Raw genomic sequence first — 14348 nt, 5'->3', positions numbered from 1 at the left:
TTTTCAACAATCAAAAAGAACTTTAAATTTTCTACTGAACAATGTAATTTTTCTTCAGATGGTACTTCAGAAGGCAACTGTAATTCAGATCCAGTGCATTTATGTACTTCAAAACCATGATTATTTACTATCATGTATAACTTCAAACACTGAAGTTCTCATTGGAGGGGAACACTGAAGATCAGATTGTATGCTCAAACAGCCACATTTTTCCTCTATGTTTCCAGCCTTCTAAAATCCATGAGTTCTGCAGTTAAAACACCCTCCCATAAACATAAAGAATGATAAGAGACCTACCTTAGAAAGTCCGCCTACTTCCAAATAGAAGCAGATAATGAAAACATTCCAGGTGACCCACAGGGCAGTCCACACCGTGTACTAAACACAAAGCCGGATGAAAGCAAAAAGACAGAAAAATAGAGTGTGAAGATGAAAGAACTTCATACTGAGCAAATCAATAATAAGATACTGATATCAATAAGCATTGTTCTTCTGGGAACAGTCAAGGGCAGAGTTCAGAAAAGGAGTTCTCCCTACACAAGTCCCCTAAGAATCACAGGAAATTACAAATCCAATATTCTTTGCTGTTCTAAATACATACTAATAAAACAGATTTATTCTTTACAGTTTTACACTACTCTACTGGTACCAATTAAAACCAAAATGTTGACTTTTGGGACAACTGTGAGTCATTTGTAAATCATGACTTAGCTCTGTTAATGCTTATTTCAGAATAATATAGTAATTTAAATGCTCCATATTCTACAAAATATTATGAAGAAAGATATAAGGAAAAACAAAATGCCAAAGAAAACAGAAAATCTATTGATCTGATATTTAGATCTTGCTAGAAAACAAAAAGGAGAAAGGTTAAGCTAGTCTTTTAAGAGTCTTTAAGTAAAAGATATTTTAATTAGATCATTATTTCAGCTGATTGTGCCTGGCTCATTAGTTCTCCAGCCCTTGTGGCTGTGAACATGATTCGACAATACGCCCTTACCAGATGAATGTATCCACATCTCTTCTGGATTCTCCAGTGTTTTACTCTAGTGCAAGAATGACCCTATACTCCACCCACAGCATGTATGGGAGATTAATTTGTCTGTCTTAAGTCATCTTTTGCATTTTAATTGTCAGCATAATTGGCTGGCACTGTTTCCTTATGGATGGGCTGTTTATCTATATATGACCATAAAACTATGCATAATTAACTATCCAAACAGCTCAGCAGCATTTATGTCTGACTAGTCAAGTGCATACCCAGCCATGCTGGGGCTACACCCACATAAAAATATAATGAGCAGTGGCAGCACAACTTTACATGTATGTGCTTATAACCTTCACAACGGAGAATTGCTGCTAAATAGCTTTGCAAGTCTAATTAGCTGTGATCAGGTGAGGATAATATGTTACTGTTTTGCTTCAATACACTCAGAAAAACTTAACACCCTAATCTGCACTATGCTAGATCCTGTTTCCGTTCCAGGTGTGTTGTCAGCTTGGCTTTGTTGGGCAGGTTTCACTTATGTTCCCCTCCTCCTTCCTCTTCCTATGGCGTACAATGAAAGGTTCAGCTGAAGAGGGCTGAAGTTTTCCACTCTTTGATTACACTTGAATATAACAGTTTCTGTACACAGGTTAGGTGGTTTAATTTATTTTCTTTACGTAGTAATTAGGATGTTTGGAGATGTCTATGACATAAGAAGTAGATCATTAACAGACAAAATGAAAATAACGCTCCTGGCCCATTTCCGCTGGCTCCCAGAGAAGGGCAGGGTGGCAAACTAAGGGCTGCGTTATAAATTAGACAAAGCAGCTGTGGACTGTGAACAATATAAGGTCTATTCGTAAGATTAACTTAGAAGAGGATATCACAGTTTTTCCTATTTGTTGACTTTGTAGTAACTCACCACAAACTCTTGATTTTCCAATGTATGTCCTAGGAACATCAGGTGCAGAGTGCTCAAAATTAATGAATGCTTAATACAACCCCAGCTGCTGGAATTTCAGTCTTATTAAGGCACAGCTGCTCATATACAGCAGATTTCTGAATATTCAGAATTCCACTTTTTAAGAAAGATTTTTTCATTTGTCAATGAATGAATTTTATCATTGCAATAAAAATAGGAAACATATTTGATCTGCAGGCCATGCGAAATCTGTCAAGGGTCTCATTCTGTTACATGGGTGCAATTCCATGGACAATTCTGAACTACGCAGGCAAAACCTATCTGTTTTACAGTCAGGACCTGCTCAGTTACTTATCCACTTGACAATTACTGAAGGAGAAGTGATGATTCAAAGCCAATGTGTACCTCGAAATCCAGCTATTGTGTAAGAAAGAGGCTCCTCCAATACTCACTGAAGAGCAGGAATATAAATATAGGCTCTGTTTTGTTTAAGTACATGTTATACAATTACATATTCAGTAATTAGTCCTACATAATTTTTATAAGTAAGAAAGTTATTCTTCACACTTAAAAGCACAGCTTTTTGATCTTGCAAGTAGCATATTTTTTCCTCGTATAGCATCATAGATGCTTAAGGAAGACTGCATTAATAGAAAACTTTTAAGAAAGCAAAAGCAAGAAAGCAACATTAGGAAATAGCAGAATTCTAGTTATACATGCTATCTTAGTTTTTCTCTTTGTGGCTGTGTAATACAATGCAAACATCAGTTAAATCATTAGATATATACATATAATTATTTGAGAGGATCCTACCTTACTCACTCACTGAACAGCTAACTCAACACTTCATTTCTCTTTGTCGCTCAGACCCTGCTCTGAAGACAGAATATTAATTTCCTCATGAGGTTTTCTAAGATGCTCATCGCTGTAATGTTAGAACTGCACAAACATTAACTAATTTATTTTATGTTATACGGGAATGATACAGCTCTCAGAATGCAAATGATGTTCTGATACATGCAGAGATTACATTCAGAAGTACTCGTACATTATAGGCATCCAATTTGAGATGCTTAAGGCTTCATTTTTCAGAACACTTGGGTTTATACAGAGCTTTACAATCTCAGTGTTCAGCTCCCAGAGGCTGAGTGCTCAGCATGTGTGCAAATCAGACCACAAGGTCTCCAGTCAAGAACCCAGAACACAAGGGGAAAACAAAGCATGCGAGAAGTTTGGTTTGAGCGACTTACTTTGTGTCAAAAAAGGTTTCACAGGTTGAGAGCAGAGATAAAATTCAGCTACCCATAACTGCCTTCATAGCAAAAGCAGTCCTTTATTCCTGCAGTCACATGCTTCATTGTTCCCATGTCTTTTGTTTTCTGCAAATCAAGTTTGTATTCTATAGCTTTCATCACCAGAAAACAGCAAAATGTCTGTCCTTTCTATTGAAAGTGAGGTGCCACTACAAAAACATTGGTATGCATCCATGCAGCTCAAAACTGCAAATATATAAAAGGATACCATTAAGATTTTACAGGCTAGCTTTAATAATAGCTTTCCTTAACTTTTTTTTTGTGTTCACAAAAATTTATAATACTTTCTGAACATTATGTGTATGTGTGTAATTTTTTATGTATATACACTTTCAAAGTTTAAAACAACTTGTAACAATATCCCATGATGTGGTATCAGACTAACACCTGCTTAGGTCACTAAAAGAGGAATAACTTACAGATCCATTACAAAAACCTCCACTTTGAACTAGTGGAAAAATTGACTGCAGTGCTGGTTTGTTCTCCTCTATGTGAAGGGACAACAGGCAGGGGAGTGTGTCATGCGAGGTGTCAAGACAGTTGCTGTCAGTGGAGGAGTGGTCAGCCTGAAACATCAGGTCCACACTGATTCACAGGGTTCATTTCCCTCCTGAGACACCTCACTTAATCTGTTCCATGACCTGAGCTACCATTCAACCTCTCCTGCCCCATGTCCTGAACGCTACCCAGATGGTCCCGCTTTGTCTGCACACTCTTATCCCACCCACATCCAGCCTCTCCTGCCCCAGTTCTTTGGCCAGCCCCATTCAGTTCCTCCCAGGCCCATCTGGTCTCATGCTCAGCATCAAAATCCTTCCTGTATCTGTCAGGAAGAAGGGATTTTTCACATAAGTTGAAGTAATAGGGGGAGTTGTATTTTGTTTTATTTTTTATTTTATAGTCCACATCATGCACTACCTAAAAGTCATGTGGATATTATCGCCTAACAGGTGCCTCCTTCTGAAAAGGAGCTGTTTTCTCCCCAGGATGCACTGTATGCTTTCTTACTTTTGGACTTTTGCCCTAGAGATTGTATACTGTATGGGGTGAGGTAGTATTTGTTGTCCTGTAAGTTATGCAGAGAGAGTACTCCCTAAACATTACAGGTTAAATTACTCTTCATCCCAGGAGGTTCCTTTCAGATCCCCTTTCTTAATGCCATGCTCCTTGTAACAGAGGTATTCCTACACCTCTTTTGACTCTACAGGCCATTTGCATATTGAAAGTGTTGCAGGAATACCTTTCGTACACCAGTGAAATATAACCACTTCCTGAGTTAAACCTTTGCTATTGGATGGGCACAATGTCACAAACAGAAAGGGTTGAGGACAGTTGTGAAGGACGGCTTGTTAAATTGAAAGGTAAGAGAGAAAAGGGAAATGTCTAAGTCTGAATATTACAAGGGTTGTGGGATAACTTTAGCTTTAATGTATAATCTCAGCACCTCTTCTGACGTAGCATCTTGGCATTAGCAGAAATGAATGTTGGCTCAGGGGTGCTTCAAGGGAAAGGCAGCAACTACTGAATCATCAGATCTTCTTCTACTAGTACCTGGCTATGCCTCAGATGCACCAGTACTTGCACAGCCCTGCTTAGCCGTATTTGTGGATGACAAGGAAAGTGGCATAAATCAACATGATGGAACAGTAACAACTCAGGACTTACAGAAAGGGTATTCAAGGAATAATTCTGGATGTCTAAATATTTCACGTGTTTTTAAACAGTAAGTCTTTGTACAGCATTTGCTTGAATACTGTGTAAAGCAGTCCTGTATACTGTCCAGCCTTCTTTATTTTTTTATTTTTTTTTTTTTTTAGAGAAACTGCTTATTCAGGTGTAGAGATTGCCTACATATCATATTATTTATTGGAATAAATTAAGGCAAGTAAAGAAGAGATTTATTCTTTATTCTTTATATTCCCCCTATATGAGTGCATTATTTTCATCTCTCACTGTTCATTAATACATTCATGTTCAGCTTTGGGCTAGGTTTGTGCAATTTTATCTATATATGACTCATCGTTCAGAAAGCTTTTGAAGTCCCATATCAGAAATAGAAAGAGGGAAAAGAAGACAACTTCAACAAGTATCCTATCATCATCTTTAATCAATTTTAACAGCTTGAAAATCTTGCTGGTGATAGCAAGTTCTATCAAAAAAAGGAAAAGCATGCACGGGGAAATGGATCACAGCAAAGCTCTGGAACTGTGTGACCAGTGTATTACACTGTAGTTAGAATTCAGAATTAGCTGTTTTTTCTTCTTTGCAAATGTTTGTTGTGTAAGTTTCAGATGAGCCAATATAGGAAAATTAAGAATCAGCTCAGCATTTTTATGTCTCCTGGGAACTTTCCACTGATTTAATTCAGCCACAAAATATCCAAGTACTGAAAATAACACAACTGCTTAGTGACAGGACAAATTGTTCACAAGAATTGATCTATATTGGAAATTAACATAAAAACTATTAAAAATAATTATTGTATTTAAACTAATTAGGGCATTTGGAGTTAATGCTATTTCTCTCTCTCTCTGTGTGTTTCGTAAGCTGCTCTGAGGACTCAGAATTTTACATATGAGCAAGTGAAATTCCAGATTTATTTCAGAATGACCATTGTTATAGTCCTGTATCCCAAGGCCGGTAGACTAAGAATGTCAGACATGACCTTTATCTACTTGGAATGACAATTGTATTTGACAGTGATGCTTCATGAGTCAACCGTTGTGTTGCAGTTCTCAGTCCAAATTTCATAAAACTCAAACTATAAGCAAAACTCTTTATTTTTTTTTATTCAGACTTTTACTTCACAGTGTTTATACTGCTGTCAAATAAATTTCTACAGCTTATGTAGTTATTAAATGCTAGTGTTAAACTAGCAAGCTTGGGTTTAATGACAGTGGGAAGGGCAGCATCCAGCTGCTTTTGAGTTTATTCAGCTTCTATTGCAGCCCTCACTGAGCGTGATGGCTCCAGGTACGTGCACCAAAAGCCTTTTCAGTTGTGTCTGCAGAACAACACTCTCATATTTGACTACAGTATAGATGTGTTTCAAGTTATGGTCCTATGTGTAACACATTTGTTCACTTACTTTCCCATCCCTGGCTTATTTTAAAGTTTGAGCAGAGAACATGTCATACTTAGCACAGAACAGCAAAGTGAAAGCTTTTGTGTAACTTCTTTAGTCAGGGAAGCCTTCAGTCACAGCCTTCATCATACAGAAAATACATTAAAGATCTCTTTAGGACAAAACAGGGTCAGGGTCCATAGAGCAGGTCAGGCCAACTGAAGGTCCCTATAGAAGTACGATAGAATATCATAGGGACAATTTGTGGACACATGCATCAGATCAATTTTCTGTAGACAGTTTACAGAAGTAAACTGTTGTATCTGACATGATTTTTCATTACTTCAATTTTTTGAATTCTGATGAAATCAGATGCACTAGCAAAGATGATTTCCAGGGAAGTCTTAAGGAAAAAATAATGGATACTAAGAATACTTTTCTTGAAGTATTTGATTACTCTTCCAATTAACCAGAAACTTCAGTAATCAGAATACATAAAAGCATGTGTCACAATATTTCTTTGGCCAAACCCACAGAACCAAACTCTCACTCTGGTGTGGGATGCCAACCATGAACATATCCAGGGGCTTAGATGTGGCTGAAAGTACAGATATGGACTTGGAAACCCATAAAGCTTCTCAGTGAATTTAAAGCACAATTCACTACTCAGTCTGGCTAGGAATCTTGCTGCACTCTGTGTTCAAGTTACATTGAAATTCAGATTGCTGGTGAAGATTTGCATTAAATAGACTTTACACTTGAAGCCAGTGGTAAAAGTTTACTGCTGTAATGGGTGGAACATGATTTCATAGGGTTTCAGAACCAGGGAGGCAGTCTGTGTCCTTCCCTAGGACAGATGCCTTCAGATTCCTTTTTGTCTTGGAGAAGACAGCCTAACGCTGGCACTCACAGGGGTCTTTGCTGTCCACATCACGCATTTCTTTAGGGCTTCTGAGGACAGCTGTTGGCAAAGCCAGAGGAAGCACAGCTTCTGGGAAACATGTTATTGGAAGATCCTCAGGCTATAGCTCAATGAGCACTTTAAGCTGGTGTAAGCCTGCACTGCTGCAGAAGAAATCAATGCACTTGTCCCCCTCCTCTGACTGCTTGTTCCCATTTCCCCTCTCCCACCTCCTCCCTTCTGCTGGAGCAAGCCTTATAGTGAAACAAGTCAGAGAGCTGACCTGCGCTTAAATTAACACCACAAAAGAAAATGGTTGTTTTTCGGCTGAATCTGTTCTAGTTTGATAATTTATCAAGTGGCTGAAGTGACTCTTGTGCTGGTGCAAAAGAAGGATCAGCACAGGGACTAAAAGAAGCAGCTGAGCAAAGGGAGGATTACAGCTTATGCGGGTTTGAGGCATTCGCTGACTTCAGCCTGAGGGTGAAGCTAAACAAAGAGGCTGAGCTGACAGGTTTGTAGCTAACAATAAGGGCAGCCTTGCATCTCCTTCCTTCCGTGATGCCTCCACACTGTTGTTCATGACTGTGCAGTCCCAATCCCCATCTTATGCTGGCCCTGGCACCAACTGGGAACTTCACAGACCGAATTCATTTCACTGAACTTGCAAAATACTCTCCAGTTTTTGCTGGGTTATTTTTCTTTTAGCTAAGGAGTGGAACTGTCTCACCAAAGGGTCTGGTAAACATCTGCCAGAACTGGTGGAGGAGCTTTGGAGAAGTATTCAGCCAGGTAGAAGAAAATGGGGAACAGGGAAGCATGTAAGACACCCCTTCTGCTGATTTTGAGCTGTGAGACAGGTACTAGACAGCCTGTGCACTTTCACTCGTCAGACTTCATCATTTGGCTCAGACTATTCCTACTTCACTGGGAATCTTTCATTAGTAGGAATGGAAACTGCTGTAAAGTCTTGATCTTCCCAAGTAATGAGTATGCACAGTAGCATTAACCCCTGAAATATATGCTTACATCAGAATGTAAGTTCAGTTAAATGTGAGGAAAAAGTATCTTGGTGGAATGTTTCTTTAATTACCAAGCTTTAAACCTCTACTTCAAAATACTTTGATATTGTCTAAAATGTTCATTTACATTTGAAAAATATACAAGCAGTCAACATCAGTTGTGCTTCATTCTGACAGCAAAAGCAGAGCTTCCACCACTGAACAGCAGAGCTGAACCTGAGGGACAAGAGATTTGTGTTGTTGCACTTCAGACACCAATTTCTTATGTAATTTTACAGATGCTTGCCCTCACTTGCTTCCATTGTCTTATGTATAAAATGAAGAACATGAAGCAGAAAGGTGAGTGATCAATACATGGATGCTGCTCAGTTCTCCAGTGACAGGTATCAGATAAAAGTGCTATTATTTACATCAATCCATTTTCAATTATTTATAGTCAGCTTGTGAAATTTAGCTAATGTGAGTGTAAAGAACCTCAACATTACCTTGAGTACAGTTTTTGTTTACATTTAAGACATAAAGAAGAATTACAGGATTTCAGGCTTGACTAGAAAAGATGAAGCCTTTTAAACACTGTTTTAATGAGCCTTTCCTAGCAGACATTTATTTCAGTCTTGTGAGGAAAGAAAAAACAAACAAACAAACCAACAAAAAAAACCCACAACAACTTTAGCCTCTTAAAATCCATTACTGGCAACACAACTGAAATGTTCCAGACACAGACAATGCCAGGTGAAAATGTAATAATCATCCATTAAGAAGAGGCGGGGGGGAGCAAAAGGGATATTTCTGATGGCTGTTCCTTCACAGCTTTGAAAGTTGTTGGGTTTTTTATTATTACTATTATTTCTGGCTATGTTGTGAACATAGGAAGAAGTCTGTGAAGTTCCAAGTTACAAGAATCAGAGATAATTCACAACAATTTGGGGTCAAGGTGGTAAATACACATTTTGGCAGGTCAAGTTATAGTTATATGTAAGTAAGAGCGAGATGTCTTTGTAACCTTTGGGTCAAATTGCTTCTCCCCATTTAAGAGGAAGATGTAGCCAAATATGACCTATTCCTTTTTTTTTTTTTTTTTGATGGCCATTGATTCTGTTTTTCTATTGCAAAGTGAACAACATTTTTACCTCTTTTCTTCATTTAATTTATATGTAACCTAATTGTAGATGTTCCCATGACCCATCCTGGTATTTAATTCTATAAACAATCTTACTAACAGCTTGTATCACTGTCATATTTTTGCAGCTCTTTCTCTAGGCTATCCATTCTTATAACTTCCAAAATTTCCGAAATGCCACTCACTAGTCCTCAATTTGCAAAAAGACATAGGACTCTGAACTTTCTACAGAAACAACATCCTGTGTTTTTAGGCCAAGAAAATTATGCATTGTAATGTGACAAGTTTTAAAACCAATTGCAAAAAAATATAATATAAATGAGACTTACCACAACTATATATCGAGGCCTAAACTGGATGGTTCCAAACAAACCCAAAATGACAACTATTATTTGTAGAAAATTGCCAAGGATAGGAGCCCATTGGAAACCAAGGAAGTCAAAGATCTGTCTCTCTAACGCTGCCAGCTGTAAGAAAACACATAAACAGAACATCCACTTTTTAATTATGGGTGACATAGTATACTTTTCACTTTTTGTTTGTTATTTGTACGAGGCTTCACCAGACTGAAATATTGCAAAATTCTGGAAACTGGAGTTCCTGGGTGTAGCCCTTGTTAGTGTTGTCAACATGCTGCTATCTGAAGATAGCTACTAGTCAGCATTCAGATCCCCTCAGAAGAATCCTAGATGTAGCTATGAGGATATATTCCTGGGAGTTCACTGATGCAGGAATTAAGGAAGCCTGCTGGAACTTTCTTGATTTAAGGATACAGGCTCTGAGAATGAATGGCTGTAGAAAAAGTTAGAAGACCTTGGAATAAGCTGCTCCAAAACTGAGGGCCAGATGGGCTACCTGCACGCTGGCAAAAGCTGCTAGGATACTTTGGACAACTGCAATTCAGAAAGACACAGAAGCAGCCTAATGGCTCTCTCCCCGCAAACCACATTGTATTTTGGGAATGGATTATTATAGGCGTAGAAATGAAGGAAGCTAAGAAGCATCATCCTTCACCCTTGCATAAGCATGTGCTTCTTAGGTGTTTCTGCACTTCTGAACATATAAATAAATAAATAAATAAATAAATAAAATAAAATAAAATAAAATAAAAATAAAAAGCCAGATAAATAATTCTCTTCTTGCCCAGCTCCTCCAACAATTGCTGACCATTTCCGCAGTAATCTCAACTTCATGCTTACAAACCCATTTTCTACTCATTCTAGATAATCCAGCCTATTGTTCTAAAGACACTAAACCCAGAGCTTTCCTGGCAGCATACTTGTTCAAGTTTAAACTTGGTTCAATATTTTTCTAGCCACAGCAAGACCTTTTCTGAGCAGCTAAACAGAACCCTACTGAGCAACAACTGAGTTTCTGTACTTGTCAGAATTTATTACACTTCTGCTTGATTTTACTACATTGTTACAAACTCTAAAATTTACTGAAATATGCACTTAAAATATTTATAACTGAGACAGATGGAGTAAGCATGGCCCTACGAATACCAATCAAAGTATTATCATATGTGGGTATTTGACATAAAACATTACGTTCTATTCATAATGGCCTGATTCAGTCTTCACTTACAAGATGGGGCTATGTGTAGCTGAGAGCAGAATACATCCTTTCTGTACAAAAAATCGCTCCTTATCTAAGTCATGAAATCAGGAGTCTCTATGCTGAGGTTAATAAATATAATAAATCTAAACAATTAAATTAACAAAGGTTAAACCATAAACTTGGTGCAGCTCCTCTGCAATCAGGAAAGTTTCTCTGATCTTTATCAGCTAAACATCTGGCCGGGTATACATAAATAAAAAATTATCACACAATAGACTATTAAAATAATATTATCCTCCTGGATGTGTGGGATGCTCATCTCATTCTTTTGGTGCGGTAGGTAAGGGAAAACCTCAGAAGGAACACCACTCACATGTGAGAAAGCTGCTGGCTTATGTGGCATTAGCTCTCTACCTTGCTTTTGCCTACTTCCCACTCTGTCCTCTCTTCTATTAACTTGTTGTTCTGTACCATCTTAATTATTATTTTTCCTTTGGTATGGAATATAACTGCAGAAGTCAATGTCCAAATCCAGAAAAATGGCATATTTATATGGACCTCAGGTGGAATTTTAGTTGTGTAAAATCCTAACAGTGTAGTTGTCACCTACACAAAAAGTATGTGGTCTTTCTAACAACAGTGACCCTGGTGTTATCCTCACCATGTTTTCGCCTTGTAGTAGATTCAGGGACATTCAGTAGCTTCATCATAATAGTTACCTAGTTGGCACTTCACTAGCAGAGCCTCAGAATCACTTGCTTTTTCAACCACTCTCCAATGCCTTCCTTCAGGCAATTCAGATGATCTCATCTTGGGAATACTCCTGCCTGTAGCTTCCCTAAACCACAGGATGCATCACACAGTTTAGTACAAGGGTGCCCCAATTCCCATGTGAGGTGATAGAGAGTTTCAAAAACTCTTTGGCAGAATCCAGTGTTTAAGGTTATTAGCAACAACATACCAAGACTCCTGTCCTATATCATAAGGGGATATTGCAGAAGATATTTATGATATCATAAATATCATGATATCAGAGCCAGAGCAATTCCTACCACTGCAAGGGGAGATCTTTTGGGATCAGCAAAGCACTCAAATAATTCACTGACTATAATTTTTCAGAGACAATATATCTTCCTTCTGGATCCACAACATTACCAACTAAGTAGGGGATGGCCATGTTATGAAGGAGATGCTGGTAAATCTGATGAAACTGCACCTGGATGTCTGAGTTGTACCAAAGACTCTTTCAGAGTCTGCATCTGGAATAGCCCGAGTCAATTAGTTGACAGATGTACTCAAAATTTATTATTAGACCTCTGTGAAAATCAGATTCAAACCTGCTCATCAACCACCTTTGTCCTGATATTCATTCAAACTCTCATGTAGCAAAGCCTATGTCTTCACCTGCACCAATGAATTGAGCATGTCATGTAATGCTCCCAGCACTGAAGGCAGCTGGCTTAGGATTGCCCCCCTGCCTCCAAGGAAGAGTCCTTGGCTCTGAAACAGGCAAGCTGTGCAAACTATTCATATCTACCTACTCAGAATGGTCCCTTGGGCATTGGTGCACTGCCTGGGCAGACAACTGGTCACAATCAGCTCACTTAACATGAGGGAGGACTCTTAACAGCTCACTTGCACCCCCAGTGGTATGTCACTGTCTGGCTTCTTCCCCTGGCATATCCGGAACACCTAGAGCAGTCTGAGAGCCAAAACCCTGAAGCACAGATATGAACGAAGTTGTTTAGTATGTGCCCCGTCTTAGGAGCAATCTCTCACAGATACCTGGAGCAGTGCCTTAAATTCCTGGAAGACTCAGTGCTGTAATGGCAGCAAACAGCCTCTACTCTTTGCCAACAGGCCCATGTTAACAGGTTTGGTACTCAGCTCATGCCTAAACTGGATCAGAAACACAGTTTGCCTTCATGTGTCCATCTCTGGTATCTGCCAAGCAAGGTCAGAGCTACACCTGCCAGGACTGGGCTCCCATAAAATTGGGCAGTGGCCAGAAGCACCTTCCCAACTGGAGTTCTACAGATGTGTGTATGCACCTTAGGCATTTGCACACATACAAAAAAATAATTAGCCTTTTTATTGGCTACTGTGATAAAGGCATCCACCATAAACGCAGAGAAATGTTCAATTTCTTCTCCTCCCATCTACAAAGATATCCATTCCTCTCCCACCTCCTATCCACTACGATCCCCAGGGGGGGAGCTTCTTCCTGAAGCAATGTCACTAGCCAAATAAAATAAAATAAAATATTAAAAATTAACATTTATTGAGACCAAAAGAGAGCACAAGCAGAAATGGGAGTTTATAGCCTACTGCTTAGGACACTTATCTAGCATTGGGAAAGTTGCTTGTATTTCTTGCCTGCAGGGCTCTTTATTTTTATATACAGTGGCAGCACGTAAAGCACAGGAGTCCTGGGAGCAGGATGCTGAATATACAGCAACATTTCTTCCCCACTAACAAGTGCTTTCACCATTGGGTTATGCAGTAAGATTTGCCTGTGCAGCTAGGTCTCATTTATTTTGTTCATGTTGCCAACACAGAGTAATTTGTCTCATCCCTAAAACCTTCAGAATACATTAGTGGGGAAAAAAAAATCTAGAGAAAAGAAAGAGGTAGAGGCACGTGGGTCCTGCTCAGATTACTATCCTATTCTTAGTTACAAAATCTTGCAGACAGCACAGATAGAAGTTAAAAAAAATAACAATTCATCATAATGGTAGAGGAAATATATTTACTTCTGGCTTCTTTATACCATGAGCAATATCCACTAATAGAGATAACATATATATGTCGCTGTTTTTATTTCTACTTTTTCACCCGAAAGAATCCCCAAGCAGAGGTGAAGGACACAAGCTTTTTAGCTCTGTATAAATGACAAAAAAGCAGACCCTAACCCAGAGTATGATTAAGGTAATTAATTGCACCAAAATCAACAGAATAAAAGGAGGGAAACAGGTATCTGTGCACAATTTCAGACTGCTTTTCTCAAAGAGTTACTTTACCCAGAGAATTTCTGTTTTCAACCCCATTTTCAGATTATTCTGAGAAAATCCAAAACAGATAAACCTTGAAGGCAAGACAGATGTATCCAAAATTTGCTGGCTCAACTTATCCCAATAATAGAAGATTAGATTCTACAAATCAGAAGGGCAGAGGAGCTCAAGGCAAAATGGGGTATGCTTGATGTGACTGAAGTAATTTGGGGGTTTGCTGCTTACCAGAAGGAGATAAGGAGGTCATATCACTTCCTTAAGAGGCACGTGTTGGTAGAGGCTGGCACCTTCACTACTAGTGACATCTCAGACAACAAAGTTTAGGAGTTTCCATCAAAAATTGTTGTTTGATATTGTTACTTAGTGCTTAGCATAAAAGTGGAAACTCCAGATTTTTCTTGCAAACAAAAGAAGAGGGTTTCAATTTCGGAAAATTAAATACTGGAG

The 14348-nt window shown here is 38.6% G+C and overlaps 1 protein-coding gene across 6 annotated transcripts in view; it reads right to left on the bottom strand.

The window, feature by feature from the left end:
• NKAIN3 (sodium/potassium transporting ATPase interacting 3) overlaps nucleotides 1-14348 on the bottom strand; it is a 372124-nt gene that overhangs the window by 181850 nt on the left and 175926 nt on the right. For 5 of the 6 annotated variants that reach the window (XM_066993031.1, XM_066993029.1, XM_066993028.1 and 2 more), the window contains exons 2-3: nucleotides 9660-9797; nucleotides 298-378 (exon numbers count right to left, since the gene is read on the bottom strand). In XM_066993031.1, coding sequence (XP_066849132.1) covers nucleotides 298-378; nucleotides 9660-9797 — 219 coding nt within the window. The remainder of the gene's footprint in view (nucleotides 1-297; nucleotides 379-9659; nucleotides 9798-14348) is intronic. The other variant, XM_066993032.1, reaches the window with a different exon arrangement.

This window comes from Anser cygnoides, chromosome 2 (assembly GCF_040182565.1).
Source record: "Anser cygnoides isolate HZ-2024a breed goose chromosome 2, Taihu_goose_T2T_genome, whole genome shotgun sequence".
NCBI classification, from domain to species: domain Eukaryota; kingdom Metazoa; phylum Chordata; class Aves; order Anseriformes; family Anatidae; genus Anser; species Anser cygnoides.
The sequence above is the reverse complement of the archived record's forward strand: the minus strand, read 5'-3'. Positions and strand labels throughout refer to the sequence as shown.